The sequence below is a fragment of the Limulus polyphemus genome, unplaced genomic scaffold, assembly GCF_000517525.1.
Source record: "Limulus polyphemus unplaced genomic scaffold, Limulus_polyphemus-2.1.2 Scaffold1176, whole genome shotgun sequence".
Lineage (NCBI taxonomy): Eukaryota > Metazoa > Arthropoda > Merostomata > Xiphosura > Limulidae > Limulus > Limulus polyphemus.
The window spans coordinates 113762-132776 of record NW_013666786.1 but is presented as its reverse complement, the minus strand read 5'-3'; the positions used below and the strand labels follow the sequence as shown (position 1 = coordinate 132776).

Here is a 19015-nt window from a genome sequence, read left to right as displayed (position 1 = left end):
TGGTCATATGACCACTTAGTTTACATAATTAAAAAAGATCATGCCATCTACATAGCTTCTGATTTTACAACCCCTCATCCTTATTTAAAACATATAATTACCTTTTTTTTTCATGAAGGGTTGGAAAGTCAGAAGCTATGTAGATGGCATGATGTTTTTAATTATGTAAACTAAGTAGTCATAAGACCATGGTTTTTTTGTATTTATATGGTTGTACAATATTTGTTTTTCACACTCTTGACCATGATGTGAATCGACTTTGAAACATATAGTGTGCCTTTTAAGACCATTACTCAGTCTTAGAATAAATATTTTAATTGTGTACCAAACAACTTTGATCATTTGAGTATTATAATATATTTTTACTTGTGGATTGTACATTTTCTTTTGTATTTATGGTCTATGTAAAGCAATAGGCTCACATATAAAATACTTGTGGATTGTTAATTTTCATTTTGTATTTTCTGTGATAATATTTTGTATGTACCATTAATAACTTCATCATCTTGTTACTATGAGTTGTTGTTTGACTCTTGTGTTCATATATTGCTGTTGTATATGCTTCCATAATTATCTCCATTACCTATGTTGAGAATATGATGCCTAATATTATTAATACTGTAAGCTACATGCTCCTTAATATAGATTGTTTGCTGTACAAATTATGAGGTTTAAAATTTTGTCTTGAACACTCACTTTGGAATTTTTAAATAATCTCACTTAGTATGATACAGTGTGAGTAAGGCCAGTTCAGAAACAAGTGCATTGCATATTATAGACATCACCAGCTAGTACATGGTTTTAAATCTCTTCTTTAAAAAAAAAATAAACTTGTATCAATCCCATTTTCTCAGGAAAATGAGCAAAGGATAGGTCAGTTCATGTCAGAATGTAAACATTTGACTTTCAAACTACAAATTCCTGTAATTTTTGACTTACTAATTTGTTTAGTTTCACAATCATCAGTCAGTAATATATATATATTAAGTGAATTTTCAATAGTCTTTCAAAGAGAAGTTACATAATTTTCAAATTACAATTACATTAACCTTTACATGATCAGATGGGTGATAAAACCCCAACTTTATCATCAAGAGGTCTTTGAGTAGTATTAGGAGATTTAAATTCATTATTTTTTAAACTTCATATTTCAATGCACAAAACTTTAACAAGATTTCAGGAATAATTTTTCCCTCAAGAGCAAGTAAACATCTATATGTAACCAACCACGATTCCTCTCACTTCCTCTTTCATAATTTCATGGAAGCTAACATTTCACCTAATGTGATGAGGATGTATTATTTAAACAATAATAAAATAACAGCATGGTCCCAAAAATATAGGAATTTAAAGTAGACATGTGATGAAGTTAAACTAGGGGAACTGTTTTAGATATCGTTTCAAAATAAAAGTGGGATTTCCCTTTCATAAAAGGGATTTAGAATTATTAAATATGCCAGAAAAGCTAGTATTTTTAAACCTGGTCAATCTATCACGAAAAGGAGCATACAAATCATTATTTCATCCACAAGGTTTTAAGAAAAATAAAAAAAAGATAAAAAGAGGAAAACATTCAATAAAAAATACTCAATATACCCAAAAATATTATTGTAACACTACAGAGTAAACAATGAAAATGGATAACACAGATTGTCCAATTAAAATTCACTAGAGGATACACATACTTTAAGGTATGCTTAAAATATAGGTAACCTGAAAAAGTGGGGAGTTCAACACTATGATAAAAATTTGTAATGTAAAATAAAAAGTATATAAAAAAATACTTAAAACTTTAGTTCCCATGACAAAAATTAATTGTTTCCCTTAAGAATCAAACAAAAACTTTTTACTCAAATTTCATAACTATTTTTCCCCCTCCCACAATGATTGAAGAGAGCAAAATTATGATTAATAATGGCTGGAGACGGCTTAAATGGGTAATGAAGAAAAACTTTAATATAAGTTTAACATGTCGTCATCGAAATTAAAATTATGATTACTTTTTTAAAAACATGCCATAGAAATTTCATTTTAATGCTTCTTATTCCTAAAAACCACTATTAACAAACTATCCAAAAATATTTCATGTTCAAATTTTAAAATTATTCTTTCAATATTTTGTTCAAGCTCACTTCCTAAGAGTGGCAGAAAAATGCTCAAAAAATCATCTTCATTTATCTTAAAAACATAAAAGAGAACAATACAGAAGAAAGATGAATTAATCAGAGGTGAGAAAAGAGGATTATGTTAAGACAGCTACTAAGTTTAAAATTTTCTAAATAGAGATCACACAACTGCAAGTGAAACCACAGAGAACATGCCTTATTATATTTCTATAGCCAATTTCGTTTAAAATCTTTCAGTAATAGTTACATAAAGGTACTAAAAGCAATAAAATCTATGCCTAACTACTGCAGTTTTTGTTTCTGAACTAAATCTGAAAGCCTAATAATAACAGAAACATCAAATTTAACTATGTGCAAGACAAGGAAGTCTCTGAACATCTTTCATTTTATGGTTATAATATGAGCTATATATGCATATAAAGAGTTACAGAACCGAAAATCGCAATGAGAGAATTTAGAAAATTACAAAGCTTGGACATAATTTTGATAAGTGGGAAACAGTCTCACTAAACTGGCCCAATAGTTGGCTGCTTTCAGATTTGTTTGTTCATATGATGTATTTGCTCAAATATATCACACAAAAGTTCATACACTTGACCAACACAAAATTTCATAATTTCCTAGAATGGAATTATCTGTTTTCAAGGACACAATAGTATCAATTACTTAAGAAATGGACCTTAATGCCCTACAAGTTAAATATTCACTGAAAACTATTAACAGCTAAATGTAAAAATCACTATACACCAGTTCTTTTAAGTTCTCACACAGTAAAAACATACCTAATAAACATAAACAACTTTTTACAAAAAACACAGACTAATGAAACTTAAAAATAATAATCTTTTCTTTTTAATATAACAAACAAGTTAAAAGTATGGATAAATAACATTAACAACCTCTTTACGACACATCAGACAAGTTTAAGTTTCAAACACAAAAGGTTAAAATAAAAGTTAACATTTTCCTAAATTGAAAATGTATTTTCAATAATACTTACCTCCACTGACACTTATACCTATTATTCAACCTCCAGGGTTTCTTCCTTTGCCCTTCTAAACATTTGGCTGATTTTTTCTCACATGCCCCAGTCTTTTATACCCTACTCAATTGCCCTTGGTGATATCAGTCTTGTGATACTCTCCACCTACGTCAATGTGCCCTCTATACTGGTACTGTATATAAGCACTTCATTCAGATAATGTTATCACTTTTTCAAGACTGACTCCATCCCAGTCTCTAACACCAGCTCTTAGTTGGAGGAAGGGCAGAAGAGTGTCAGCGGAGGTAAGTATTATTGTAAATACATTTTCAATTTAGGAAAATGTTAACTTCCAAAACATAACTTATCCTTATAGCTAGAATACCACATTGAGAAGGTGGAGGAGTCGGTGAGGGCATTATCTATACAGAAAGCATCTGCATAGATCATGGGCGTACCATGAGAAGATTGGTACCCTAGTAGGGGAACTGCATTACATCCAGTACAGGTATGCTCTTCAACCTGAACTTTATTTCTGTATTAAGGGTGGAATTGTATACGAGTGATTATCAATCACTACAGGCCAGTCCCAACCAGATAGCTGAGATTCCACTACTCAGGGTTGGAATTAAGGGGTCTTGGTCCCTATATCCCATGTTGATGGCTAGGGAAATTGGACTACAACATTATATATAAATATATATACTTTTGACTGGATCCCAACCTGTAGCAAAAGAGTGATGCATTCCAAACCACCGGGATCACGACGAAAAAGTAAGCAACACCAAAGCAGACAAATCTGCTCCTCCACCTAAAGAAGCCCAAAAGGCAATACCACAGGCTCAGAATGATGGAATTGTGTATGCCTTACTAAACCAAAGGAATATAACTCATCCAGTCTGAAATTAGGAATGTTCATTCTCACTTCCCAATGAATGGGCAAGGAGCCTTCCACTTGCCCTGGGAATTATGGGGAGGACATAGAACAACTGTGCTCAACCAAGGACCCAGAATGGGACCACTCCACCTTTGGAATTATGAGAAGATGGTGGACCCTCTTCCATGAACAATGTACTGAACTGATATTGATAAAAAAAAGGGCCATGCACACTCCAACTGGAGAGTCGAGCATCAAGTCTGAACCGGTAGGCTGGTGCCACTCCCACAGACATTTGGGAAAAAACATCCAGGGACCAGGATAGGAGGACCACAACTTTGCTCTCTTCTATGAGAATGGAGGAATTCACTCTAACACTCTGGAGGAAAAGTATCTGTCCATCATTCCAGTGAATGAAAATCGGGTGTGATAAGGACTTCCTAGCTCCACTAGTAGAATCTGGGGGGTAATGTGCATTGGGGATTCCTGAAGAAAAGTGCAATAGGCGAACCAAGTTTCCTAAATTTTTAAAAGCAAACCGACCCAGATTTATTCAAGCTAATGATCGCCACAGGGATAGGCAGGATCCCCTTTAGATTTACTTATGATAGTCCATGAGTGGCAGTCCAGCATAGTATGGTAATACCATCTAGTGAGATCCTAGATGGTCTTATGGAACACCTCATTTCTACAGAGCCTGTTGCAACCAGTAGTAAAAATAGTGAAATAGTGGTTGCTAGTATGGAATAGTATTGATAAAAGCACACCTGCCTGGGCAATACTCACCACAGAGTGCAATCCATGGAAAGAAAAAGGTAAGGTACCCTGGAAAGTAAAGAGACAAGGAGTAAAAATATATCTCTCCTTATAATCTAGCACAAAACAGCCACAGAGAGTAGGCAAAAACCCTTAGAGGAAGAAACTTCAAGATTATGTAAATAATGTGAGAGAAAATTATTGTGGAAAGTCCATATATCAGCTTGCACAATGTCTTCCAGCGGGCAACAAAAGACAGAAATGTGATGAGAAGTGACTCGCAGAAGTTTTCTCGCCTGTAAAGATAGTCCAGAATAAGCAATATGGATCAATTTGTAAACCCACCTCATCAAGGTAATCAGGGATAAATCGCAGGAAACTGAAAGATTTCAATGAATAAAAAGTTGGTTTCTAGCACCTCGAAAGGAGTTAGTGCAAGCCACATAACACCTCAGGATCCTAATGGGACATAACACACAATCGGGGTCCGAGCAGTCAAAGAGGTGAGAAATAGCTGGCAAATGAATTGGTAAGAAGGATTTATCATCTTCCCTAACTGCCAGAATCTTAGGTTGAAAGAGCCTATCTGGGTATAGCAGAACATAAGCAGAGTGATAAAGAGAAAGATTTATCATCTTCCCTGGTTGCCATAATCTTAAGATATTTTCTTCATGTGGCCTTAGGATATCTTCTCAAAAGACTAATTCTTAACTCAAGATTTTACAACTAATGACATTTTAATATTAATATGGCAGATGAAATAAAAAAGACTGTTGTTAACATACCCATTGTTTTTTTTTGGCCGCATCTACTTCTTTATTTTTCTCTGCTTCATATAATTTCTTCAGTTTTTCTGCAGAAGACTTCTGTTCCTGCTCCCAGCTGTTTTGCAACTCCAACAAAGTCAATTCTAAATAAAGGACAAACGTATGTATTTATATAAGCAGATTACACATGCTAAATTCATGTTGATACAAAACTTTTTGCCTTTTTCATGGAAGTGAGTAGGAGTAATACAACAAAACTTTGTTTTCCTGAATTATCTTGCTCAAAACTACATTGTTTTTCATGTTTACGTGTTCCAAACTCATGGACATTTCTGAATGGCTGACTTTCTGCTTCTACCTCACCTTCAGCAACTACTAGTATATAATATAGATACATACACAAGCACAGACAGAGAGAGAGAAAGTTTTTTGACAGGAATTTCCAAAAAAGGCAACACACAGTTTTAAAATTTCAGTTTTTGGCTCTGATGGTCAACAATCCCTGCAGCAAAAATTGTGGATGTGTACACCAGAAATAATCTATATAGACATCTATAGAAACCACACGTACTTTGTCTCAGTGTGGGTCTCAAGTTTTGTGTGTTCAGGTGATGAATAATATCAGTGACATCACCAAAAGCTAATTCTGGGATGCAACTATATGACATATTCCTTATCAACTGCCTTAGTAAGCCACTAATTTATAAGATTTTTCTTGTTTGTCTGAGTTTAACTAAAGATTACATTATTCCTCTCCAGACCTGAAGGTTACAGAGATTGTACACAATGCACTTTTTCTTTCTTCAGAATAATCCTAGAGAGTACTGGAATGTGGGTGAAAGTAAAAGGATGTGCCCCTAGGTGTAGAGTGGCAAGGGTGCAACGGACCATACACGGCAAGTCAACTGCATCCAAAACCCAGGCTGCCGTGAAGTGATATCCACGCAGGGGTAATGTGAGGATCATAAAGTAGGTAAGTCGACTACAATCCAAAACCCAGCCACCAGGAACTGACATCCATGTGGGGGTAGGAAACAGGATCATACTGGTTATAAGTCAACTACACTCCAAAACTCAGCCATCTGGTGGGGGTAGGAGAGAGGATCATACTGTCTTCACCTCAAGTTCAGCAGAATGGATAGCAATGTGATGAATTGTTTGACTAATCCGGACGATCGGTATAGTAAAGATGTCTCTGTAATGTAAGCTATCTCACGCAAAACTAATCCGACAGGAACCACCCCTAGTGCAATAACATCATTGGTATAAGAAAGTCATCGAGGGATAGTGTAAAAGAAGAACCGTATGAATCAGCAAGTACCACCACCATGACCCACAACATGGATGGAGGAACAAGAGTATAACTGAGTGAGGAAACAGAAACACCTATAATACATGTGTGATTGGTTCAGCTCTGAATCCAAAACCCTGCCACTGAGAACCAACATCCACGTGGGAGTAGGATAAGGGATCCCAGCCAAAGGAGTGAACTGCAGTTTTGATGACTTACTCCAAATCTACCACATCCCCATCAGATAAACCTGTACAGAGACAGAGCATCAGATTGGAATACATACATCATCTACACCCTACTCTCAACTGAATGGTTTTATCATTACATGTATCGCCTATCATTATCACATTCAGGAGGATGCCCCAATGGTCCACCACCCCAGTGGCTTGGAACTGAAAAGTGGTAAGGACTCCCATGCTCCACTGGAAGAAAAGGGGGGTAGAGAGAACATGCGGTGGATAATCCAGAGGAACGACAACACCAGAAACAGTGCAACAGGTGAACACTGAAAACGCCATTTTGAAAAGCAGACCATACCAAATATATTCATTTGAAGGCATGGCAGGAATGGGCAGCTATCCCCTCCTGCTTTACACAAGTTTAAAGTTTATGGGTGAGTAAAGTCTGAAACGGGCATATTAATGAAGCAAATATATTGCGAGGAAAACCTACAAGCGATCTTGTGAAACACTCCATCTCAACAGTAAGCATGTTATGACTATGGAAATTTGAAATAAGCAGTCAACATGGCCTGACAGTGCAATTTGACTATGAGAAACATAGCTGGTCAGGCACCACTCACCACATAATGGGATCCAGACAGTATGAAAAAAAGGAAAAACCCCTGAAAAAACAAGATATATAAAGATAAATTACCCAATCACAGTCACACCAAAGTCTAAAGAATGGATACAGGCAGAATATGATAACCCAAAGATGAAGACACAGTGATCCGATGCAGATAGTAAGATATGAACATATGTGGGATAGTCCACATGTCCAATTGAAGAATTTCTTCCAATGGATGATGGAGAAGAGACTCCAGGAAAAAGGTAAGATGCTTGATCTGATGAGAAGACACCTGTAACAAATTATGGAAGAACACAATAAGGAAGAATAAGCCAATCAAGTTAAAAGCCAAACTCAGTTGGTTAGGGTGGAAGGAAAAAGGTCAGAAACAGAGGATGTCTGCCAAAGGAATGAATAGGCTGGAAGGGGAACCACGAAAGGAAGCCGTGCAGGCAACATAACAATAAAGAGCATGGACAGGACACAGTAGCTTATCTGTATGAGACTGAGGATAAAGGTGGGAAATGAAAGGAAGGAAAATCAGTGAGGAGGAATTACCCTCCTGAGCCCCTGAAGTTTTGGAAAGAAAAGATTGATCTGGATAAAGAAGAATATATGTGGAATGATATAGAGTACATGAAATGTTGATGGTAAATAAATCCAACCAACTATGTCAACAGGTTAATAGTAGAAAAATATAAGTCTTAAGGGATAAGTGAAAACTCAAGCATGAGAACAGAGATTCAAACAAAGGCAAAGTGAGGCAGTGAAGAACAACATTAACATTCTAATCTGGAAGGACTGCATGCTGAGGCAGACGACTAATCCAGAAGGAATGCAACAAGAGGAAAAGGGTAGAAGAGGTAAAAAGTTTATGGTACCTGGAAAAACGAAAAGTGTGGCATAAGGCAGCCTGATAACCTACAATCAAGGAGACAGAAGACCCCATGACCACAAAGGGAACGAGAACAGGTGCCAACTTGGTGTTTGAGCTAAGCCATCACTGTAGAATTGTCAGAATGTATCATGACCAGACAATTCCTGGCAAGATGAAGAAAATGATCCAAGGCACAACATACAGCCAGAAGCTCCAGTTGTTATGGTAAGATCTTTCGGCTGGATGACCACTGCCTTGAAGTTTCCTACTGATCGACCCACGACCCCCCCAGCCCTAAAGGGAAACGTCATTGAAGATATGAAATCTGGATGAGGGGGAGGAAGCAGAACACCCGCCGACATGTGAGCCTTCTCCAACCACCAATGCAGATAGCCTACAAGGGAAGTAGGAGCCTCCAATGGATCTCAAGCAAGATTCTATAAGTTGTGCAGAGTCCACTGAAGAGACCTCATATGAGCTCGACCCAAGGGGATAAGGGCTTCCATGGAAGACCACACACCCCTAAGAGGAATAGAACCTCACAAGTTGTAAGAGAGAGAGTAGTAAGGGATGGAGAACTGACAGCTCCACTGAATGAAGTCGAAGAGGAGAAGGTTGGGCCCAACTGGGATGAGTGTCGAAAAAGACACCCAAATGGACAAGATGTCTATTTTGATCACCCACAAACCTAAAGAAAAAACCCACCTGAGGGTGAGAAAAGATTCCATGGTAAATCGGCGTAGAAACAAATATTGATTGAGGCAGGACAAATCGATCACAGGCCACCAGTCCCCAGTTTTCTTGGGTACCACAAACAGCCTGGAATAAAAACCTGAAGAAGGATGATTAATAGGTTTGATAGCCTGCTGGAAGAGAAGATCTTATACTGTATAAGACAGATGTTGACTGATGGTAGGATCCCGAGGCTATGTAAAGGAAACAGGTATGTGAGATAAGGGAGGAGGTGAAAGAAAATGGATGACACGCCCCTTGGATAATACTCGATTAACCCACAGATCAGTGGCAAAAAGTTGCCAAATGAGAACAAAATCAGTCAAGCTGGCCCACACTGCACCAGAACCCACCGGTACTGTTGGCAATGTGTCCATCTGCATTGAACAAAATGAGATTAGGAACTCCTGAAGAGGGAACATGAGGGAGTTAGGAAGGAGCTGGATGGGAAACAGTAACAGGGGCATGTCCAGGCTCAGAATGAGACAAATGATCCACCAAAGAAAGGGTAGTTTGTTGTCACACCAAAGTCTCAGGAATATTACTAAAACATACCGCTGTAGAAAATGGGCCATACATGAGTCCTGGAGATAAGTAGGCAGTAAAAGAACTTAGGACAAAACAGCATCCTTCCCCAGGATACCCAACAATACAGAAACCATGTGTGTAAGGCTCGAGCCATAGAAGACAAACGTGCCAATGTGAAGGTAATCAGGGAGAAGCAACCCCTCAAAAAACTCTCAGGATCTTTTTGGATAGCCTTGGAAAGGAGGGATGGTAAACAAGTATTGTAGAAGAGTTGATAGGGTAAGATGAAGGTGGACAAATTGGGCATGGGATAAACAAACAGGATAATCAGTGTCCATCCCACACATAGGCAAAATCAAGTCTAACTGTTGAGAAATGTACATTCAGCCTGATGGTAGACCAAGGCAAACTGATCCAAAGCCCATGGAGGGCAAGGCTGCTGGCACCCTTAACCATCTGAGAAACAAAATGCTCAGCATGAATCCCAATATCTGTGGTAGGGGGGGAGGACCAAATACTGAGAGGAAGAAGTATCATGTAACAAAGAAGGACTGGGAACATATAAAATTGGGAAAATAGATAAAATAGAACATACCTGAGAAATCATGTTTAAGAAAGCTGTATTAGGCCTAACTGATTCCGCAGTAAGGGTGTAGAAAGACACAGCAAAATCAGGTGGAGGAAAAAGGCTGTCAAAATCCTTGTCAACCCAAACAGGTTCAGTATGTTCAGGAGGAATAGGAGCAAGATTAGCACAACAGGATGTCTTACATAACGATCAATCTCACGACAGATGATAGCTGATAAGTCCAAAGAAGAGTCACCTCCACCTGTAGCCTGTGTGTATGTTAGTATGAGGTATTATCTCTGAAATAACCTGAACCTCAGAATTCACTGTGTAAAAATGAAAATCAAACACAGATGTTTGATGAAAAGAAAAAAAAAATATGAAAAACTGGGAAAATAAGTTATCTGAAAACTTCTTAACTGTTGAAAAACAAAGGAAAAAAAATTCACTTCGGAATAATATAAAAAAATCACGAAGTTGAATCAATTTTAAGAGCACATCGAAAACATCTTAACACGAGTGCTGCCAAACCAGAAGTGATATTCGGTAGAATTAAACAGAGGGAGTCACATGCATCAGAAGAGTGTATCGCACTCTTATTGGTTGTCACATGATGTGTTACATGCGAGATGCATTTGAACCAGTTGTTTGTAAGGTATGTGGGAGCTCAAGGCTTGTGGCATGTGAAAAAGATTTTGTCACATGGAGGGCAGCACTGAAGGTGAATAGCTATTTATGTGAGTGGAGATAATGTACCATATGGGAACTTTATCTTACAATATTAAAATCATTTGTCTACCATCAACCTACATAATGATAGTAATGGAAACTAACAACGGAACATGTAATGACAATATTGATAAATACAATGTCATAAGAATTGCAAAATCAAACAAAAAAACAAAATGAGAAAAATGCTGATAATGTTTAAGTTATGTTGGTTCATATCTATTATAAATAGTGGATAATTAATTCTTTTTAAAGAAATAAACAGTTTGTAACATAACACCACATTTCTCTACACTACCTAACTGCCACTACTAGCGAATGTATGTAATAGTTTACAGTACAATGGTTTGAATAACACCGCCTGACCCTAGTTACCTGATACATCCTGTTATAAGAGGATACAGACACTGTAAATTACAAAGAAAATTACTTTACAACACTTAAAAGATTAGTCCTGGTCACATTCCTCTCATTATAGGCAAGATTTATATTGGAATTCGAAAGTTAAGCTCTTCAGTATATTGACACCCCAACTGTGTGAATGTCACAGCTTCCCCAGTATTATTGATATGAATGTGTTTAGTCTGTTTCACAAAACATATGGGTTTTATTGTTGTTACTTGTACACTGTTTTAAACCATTTGCAAAATATCAGAATAAGTTTTTTATATATCAGTTAGACTGTTTTAATTATAAAGCAACAACAACAGAAGTGTGGGTCTTACTACAAAATAGAGATAGTAAGAAGGAAAAATATTAAATTCTTACATGGTTATTAGTACTATGTACAAATGACTGAAGTTTATCATTCTAAATACTGAATGACATTCTTATTATGAACTAAATATAAAATTATGTTAAATTATTGAACTCAAAACTACTAATTTAAATGCTTAAGAAAATAAAAATACACAAACTCTTTCAGTTCAAAGTGCTATGCCTAATTCACATAAAGACATTACACTCTCCACTCGATAGATCTTAACCCTAACATTCGTGGATCAACTACTTTCCTAAATATATATCTATTTTAAGTTAATTATACAATATAATGATTAATATAAATAGATATACGATATAGCATGATTTAAGCTACTATAGAAAAATAATAAAAGTCACATACACCCCATGCAGTTTTTTCCAGAAGCAAATTTTCTAAGGCTTATAAAAAAGTACTATTAACCACTACTAAATACAACCTCCATATAAACTGGCAGTTACTATAATAAGCACCACCCACATTCATATTGTAAAACACAGAGAACAACATTTCATTATGTGCTTTGCTTATCATCCAATGATTTATCAAGCATGAAATACAGCAATTGGAATAACATAGTACTCAAATGACACATTCTACTAGTTTTTTACAACTGAAGTTTAATATGCCAAGACACTGTTTTATAAAGAAAACAGACTAGAAAAAATTTAGCTACCAATCACAGATGCAAGGAAAAAAATTTTTTTTTTAATTTGAACTAACTTTTTTTTTTCTTAGAGAACACTTATTTATGGGCTCAAACGAATTTTGGGATTTTTTTATCAAACTTCTCTTCAAACTTTATTAAATAATACAATTTGGGACAAATAATTGAATGTTATGCTACTATTTACAAAAATTAAATCTGAAATTCAATAAAAGATAAATTCTCTATAATTTTTTCAATTCACAAATGTGATTTTGCCCTCATGAAGACTAAATGGCCCCTGTAGATAAGGGGTTAAACAGTTTCTTTTACAATACAGGATCAAGATTTTAGTCATAACTTAAACTAAGATTTTTTACTTTAAATAACTGAACATGGACATATGACTTACACTTCAACCAATTAAACAATATAATCTTATTTCTGATATATCAGCACATATCTATACTTCAGTCTAACAAAGTACTTGAAATTTACATCCAAACATTTCACTGAACCTGTGTAAGAGTGTATGGTGGTACCAGATTTCATGTATAATAACATCAAATTTCTTGCTTTAAATATTTGAATGGAACAATGTGTATGAAAACTGTATCAATTATGATGTTCCATATTGGTTTGGTTGTTTTGACTGACCTTGTAACCATAAAGTAATCATTACAGTTTTCATACTATAACTTTTAATATGGTATGTGTATATTTGTATAATTTTTTGTATCTTTACAAAATCTGGAAAGCTTTCAGTAAACAAGTCTTTTGTACACAAAAAATCAGACTTTTTAACTAAGTATTTTTACTAAAGATTTGTTCAGGCTTATATGGAGTCAGAATGTTGACTGCCCCAAATGCAAAGTGATTTTCATGTTAAGATTAGAAATACTTTTCTTCATCTGAAAATTTTTAAATTTTATTTGCATAACCTTTAAAACCTCCTAAATAGATGTTATAAAGTTCTTTTCAGTAGAACTTTATGTTTTATCCACATTAACTCTATATAAACTCAGACAATTTGGTCGACCTTGTAACTACCATAAAAGAAAATAAAAAATCAATCTAAAGTTATAATATTCCTACACTGAAAATATATTCTGATAGGTAGCTATCTCCTTTCACACATATAACTATTCTCATTCGGTGCTGCCCTCTGCAAAAATATTTTCACATGCCACAAGCCTTTAACTCTCACTTACACCATGATTAACATGGTTCACAGCATCTTCAGACATAAATCATCATGCGACAACCCTCACCCTCCTGATGCATTAGACTCCCTCTATTCGATTCTACTGAACTACCACTTCGAGATTAGGCAGAAATGAAACACCAGTTTTAAGTGGGGAGGAAAGGTAGGAAGTATGAGAAGAGGTTAGTACATATTGTAAATATATGTTTCAGTGTAGGAAAATAATAATTTCCAATATGGTATCTTACCTCCACACGTATAGCTAGAATCCCAAATCGAATAGGTGGAGGGACTGGTACGTGGGACATGGAGAAGTATCCTTCAAAAGCGTCTGAAGAACATCCTTGAAGTGTGGCCCTCGCTGGGAGAGGAACACATGTAGGAGACCACACCACTTCTGTATAAGGTATATTCTTCACACAGTGTGAAAATAGGTGTCACAAACATGAGAAGAATTAGGAGGAGCACATAAAACAAAAACTATGTGGGTTTGAGCCTAAAACCCACAAAGTATCAGAAGCACAGACCCAGATAAGAATGAATGGAGGATCCCCACCCACTGATGGGAAGGTGGGTAAAACTAAAAAGGATGTTCCCCAAGGTGTGGAATGGCTAGGGCACATCATACCATACATAGCTGATCAACTCCAGTCCAAAATCAAGCGGCATACATCTTCTGATCGATGGTAGGAGGAGAGTCTACACCATCTTCACCCCTAGTTGAGCAGAACAGAAAGATATATTTACCAAACCAATTTACAAAACAGGGCACATGTGCACAAATCCACAATCATAACCAGTCATCCGAGAACCGACTTCTGAATGAATGTGACAATGTGGCAGTTCACATCAAAATCAAACCCCATTGGACTGGTTCTACACTGTGTAACATCAGCCTCAGGTAGTAAAACACCTGGAGATGGAATGCCAGATGGATAGCCATTTCCCCAAGCAACATCATCCTCTGGATAGGACCACACAGAAGCTGGAGCATGTGTGTGTGTGCAACATCAACCTCCAAGTCTCACCACATGAAAGTGGAGATCATGAGGCAAAACTAATAGAATGAGGTAGGACAAGGAATCATGACCAACACATGTGAAGATTTATGTTGATTGGTACAACTCCAATAAAAAACCACTCACTGGAAATCAACCGACATCCAGGTGATGGTAGGATGAGGAATCCCAAATGGAGGGGCAAAATGCAATGTGAGAGATCAACTTGAAAGCAACATTATCCTCCGCATAAGACAAGACAGAAGCTAGAGCATAACATCAACCTCCAGGTCCCACCACATGGAAGTGGACCCCCTTTGTAAAAGATAAACAACCTTACCCTCTGGATAGAACCACACAGAAGCTGGATGAAGCACCAACCTCCAAAACCCACTGCATGGAAGTGTACCATGTTTGTGATAGGACCACACAAAACCTGGAGCACAGCACCAACCGCCAGATCCCACTACACTTCTATTATATATATATGCAACCTCAGGTCTAGATAGAACCACACAGTAGCTGGGTGCAACTTTAACCTTCAGGACCCACAGACTGAGGTGGAGCAAATGATATGATGATCGAACACCATCTACACTAGCAGAACACCATTGCCCTATTCTTTACTGAAGTGAAAAGACCAAATTTAAGAGGAATCCTTCAAGGTCAACCCCTCCAGCAGCTTGGAACTAGAAAGTGGCACGGACTCCTATACTCCACTAGAAGAACGGGGGGGGGGGGCGAAAATGCAATGGAGAGTCCAGAGGAATGCCAACACCAGAGACAGTGCAACAGGTGACCATGACATCCCTATTTTGAAAAGCAAACTGCTCCTGATTTATTCAATCAAATGGATGGCAGGGGTGGGTAGTTATCCACTTCTGCTTTACCCACGTAAATCCATGAGTTAGTATGGTCCAAAATGAGCATACTAATGAAGCAAATTTATTGCAAGGAAAACCTACTAACAATCATGTAGAACACCCCATCTCAACAGTGTGCATTATTGGGCATGAGTATACATCAAGATTGTTGGGATCAGCTACTGCTCTGAAGACAACATTGGTGGGACATCCCCTATAACCCTCATCAAGCTACCCCACACAACATTATTCTGCACTAGCTAGGGCCCAATCCCATAGAGGTGGAACAACAAGAGTAGCCAGGAGTAAACCATGCAACATCAACCCCAGATAGGACCATACCGAGGTAGAAGTACAGGTATCATCAGCATATCGATCCATGTAACCACAGTCCACAGGACAATACGATTTGGAATCTCACTACATCATCCCCAGGACCCACTGTACAGAGGTGGTGTGACAGAGTCACTAGGTAGGAGATAATATACTCCAGGAATGACTTATTGTTGGCCATACAGTGCAGAATTTGAGAGATAGGTAGTATACCTGGACAGGCAAAGCTTGTCACTGAGTTGGATCCTAGACCTAAAAGGGACATGACACTGGAAGAAAAAATAAAATATAGAAAAGATAATTAACCAAGTCATAGACACTCTGATGTCTATAGAATGGCAACAGACAGAGGGCAATACCTTGACAATGAAAAAACAACTACCTGATATAGGTAGTGGAGATAAACATAACAGTTGATGGAAATGAGATGCCAAGAAAAAAGAAAAGGTGCAAGACTTGATGTGATGACACCTGGAACAGTATACGGGATGAAGGAGACAGAGAGGAATATGCCAGTCTAATAAGTTGATGAACCCAACTTGTAGAGGTAGAAGGAGAAAGGTCATGTACAGAGGAAAGTTGCCAGGGGATGAAAAGGCAGGAACAGGAACCATGGAAGAAGGCAGTAAGAGCAATGTAACAATATAGAGCACAAATGGGACATAGAAACCTATCTGGATCAGACCTAGAATAGAGGTGGGAAATAGAGGGAAGGAAAATTGGCAAGAAGGAAGAATGTCTCTCATGGGCCACCAAAGTTTTGGGTAGGAAAGATCAATCTGGATAAAGGAAAACATATGTGGAATAAGATAGGAGGTTGAAAGCACCTGGAACATGACATGTATCCATAGCGTGTGGGCCCAGTAAAGTAGTTCTCATGTTAAACCACAAAAGAAATGAGTACTGCCTTTGTGAGTGATGTAGGCAACAACTGTGGGTTATGACAAGTTGGTTCCGTACAATAGGAAAAAAATGATCAAAAGCACATCGTACTGCCAGAAGCTCCAAGATGTTGACGTGGTACATTTCGCTTGGAGACCATTGACTGGAAGCCACCCACTAAATGATCCACAGTCCCGAACTGTAGAGAGAAGCATCGGTGATCATATGAAACACTGAACAAGAGGAGAAAGTGGTACCCTCATCAGATTGTCCTTGTCCAACCACCAATGAAGATCATCTGTACAGGAAGCAGGAAAGGTAACTGGGGAGTCCAAGGGATCCCAAACAAGATTCCATTGCTCGCATAACCTCCACTGAAGAGAACTCATATGTGACCAACCTATGGGGATATGGGCTTCTACAGAGGCACAAGTCCCCAAAAGTGATAGAAACTCACATGCAGAAAGGGCATGGAAAACTGAAAGCTTCATCAAACAGAAACAAAATGGAGAAGGTTGGGCCTGACTGAGGGACGAATTAATTTGTGATGTATAGTTACATATCCTATTCTTACAGGTGAGACCTCAGAATCAATCTGTTAAACAAAATCTGTGAAGGATTTACTATTATATATCTGTTTTAATTTCGATTTTCGTTTAAGTTGAATTTATATTTAGAAATGTACATAACTTGTACTATTAAATCTGTATTGCAAAATTCCTGCCTATTCACCAAAGTAGTAGAAGATTCTTGAGTGTAAGAATCAACAATATACATGTGTAAGTAAACATTAGTGCATCATCAGTATTGTTGCATAAGCTGAAATTTTGAGAAACTCTCTTAACACCTATAACTATAAGAGATGCACCATGCCAAAAGACAGTATACATTATTGGTTTGCTACAGTTGGTATACTATAAACCTTGGAAGTTATAATTGTGATTAACGCTTGTTAATTGGGAAACTTCAGATATTTGACCAGGAACGTTTATAAAATTTTAACATTACAAATCATTAAACTTCAGTAGATTCACATTAGACATTAGTACTTTTACGAAATCATTATAAAAAATGTGACCTGAAATCGGCGTGTGATCAGCGAGAACCACAGAACTAGCTAGCTACCTGTTAAGTGAATTGTATCTACATCTAATCAAAACTAATTTGCTCATCATGAACCCTCGATAAGCCATAAAGGAAGTTCCAGACCAGAAAGAAGACTCAATATTGTTTGTAAGTTCGTAAATCTTTTGTACATAGATCATTATTTGTAATAACTATTATTGTAAATTGCATTATTGTTTATATATATTAAAACATATTTGTATTAAAAAGGAAACTGTGTGTATCAATCTTGTTGGCAAATATCATAAATTGGATACATATCAGTATTTATTTAACTACTAAATCTAGTTACTAAATTACAATTTAACTCAGTTTTAAGCTATTTGAAATTGTAGTACATAACAAATCCTACTGTAATTAACATTAATATATGTTGTTTTTTCAGTCATAATTTTTCCTTTTACTATTTCTTAAAATTATAAAATGTGTTAATTGATTTTCCTTTCCTAAGTAAAACATTACATATGGAAAAGATTTCAGTAGTGTACAACTAAATCTGTGTTATGTTGCCTGTCTACCAGCAGCCACAACCTTTCCTGAAAAGTTGAGACATAAAACAAAGTGACAATTAAGTATGGCCTTATATTGACATAAATATGTGAACTACATGTACCTTGCTGTAATTTGTGCATAAACTTTGACATGTGAGATGTTTACTAGTCTCTATGTATGTGTGTACATATATATATATTTGGTCTTATTAAGTAGTAGATATGATCAGATTTCTAACATTAGGTCATAAAAAATTAATGTCACGTTTTGGAACACTTTCATTAACCACCACCCAAAAACCGTACATCACGTATAACAGTTAAATGAATCACCTAAACGTCACATTAGTGTAGCCTATATAATGTGTAAAGTTTAGTATACTCTAATCCCTTATAGTGATGGCACACGACAAGACACACATTTGGCATATAATGCTGTTTGAATACAAGAAGGGAAACAATGCCTCTGTAGCCACAAAGAATATCAAAGAAGTGTATGGAAATGTTTTGAACGTTCGTAAGTGTCAACGATGGTTCAGAAAATTTCGTTCAGGTGACTTTACCCTTAAAAACTGTGATGGCAGGGGCCAACATGTTGGAATTGATATTGATGCTCTGAAGATGCTTATTGAGTCTAACCCAAGGCAACACACTCACGAAATGGCCTTGAAATTGCATATTTGTCATG

At 36.8% G+C, this 19015-nt stretch overlaps 1 protein-coding gene across 1 annotated transcript in view; it reads right to left on the bottom strand.

The window, feature by feature from the left end:
* LOC106462471 (protein kinase C-binding protein 1-like) overlaps nucleotides 1-19015 on the bottom strand; it is an 82587-nt gene that overhangs the window by 5054 nt on the left and 58518 nt on the right. The window contains exon 16 of the mRNA XM_022389744.1: nucleotides 5527-5651. Within this exon, the coding sequence (XP_022245452.1) occupies nucleotides 5527-5651 (125 nt within the window). The remainder of the gene's footprint in view (nucleotides 1-5526; nucleotides 5652-19015) is intronic.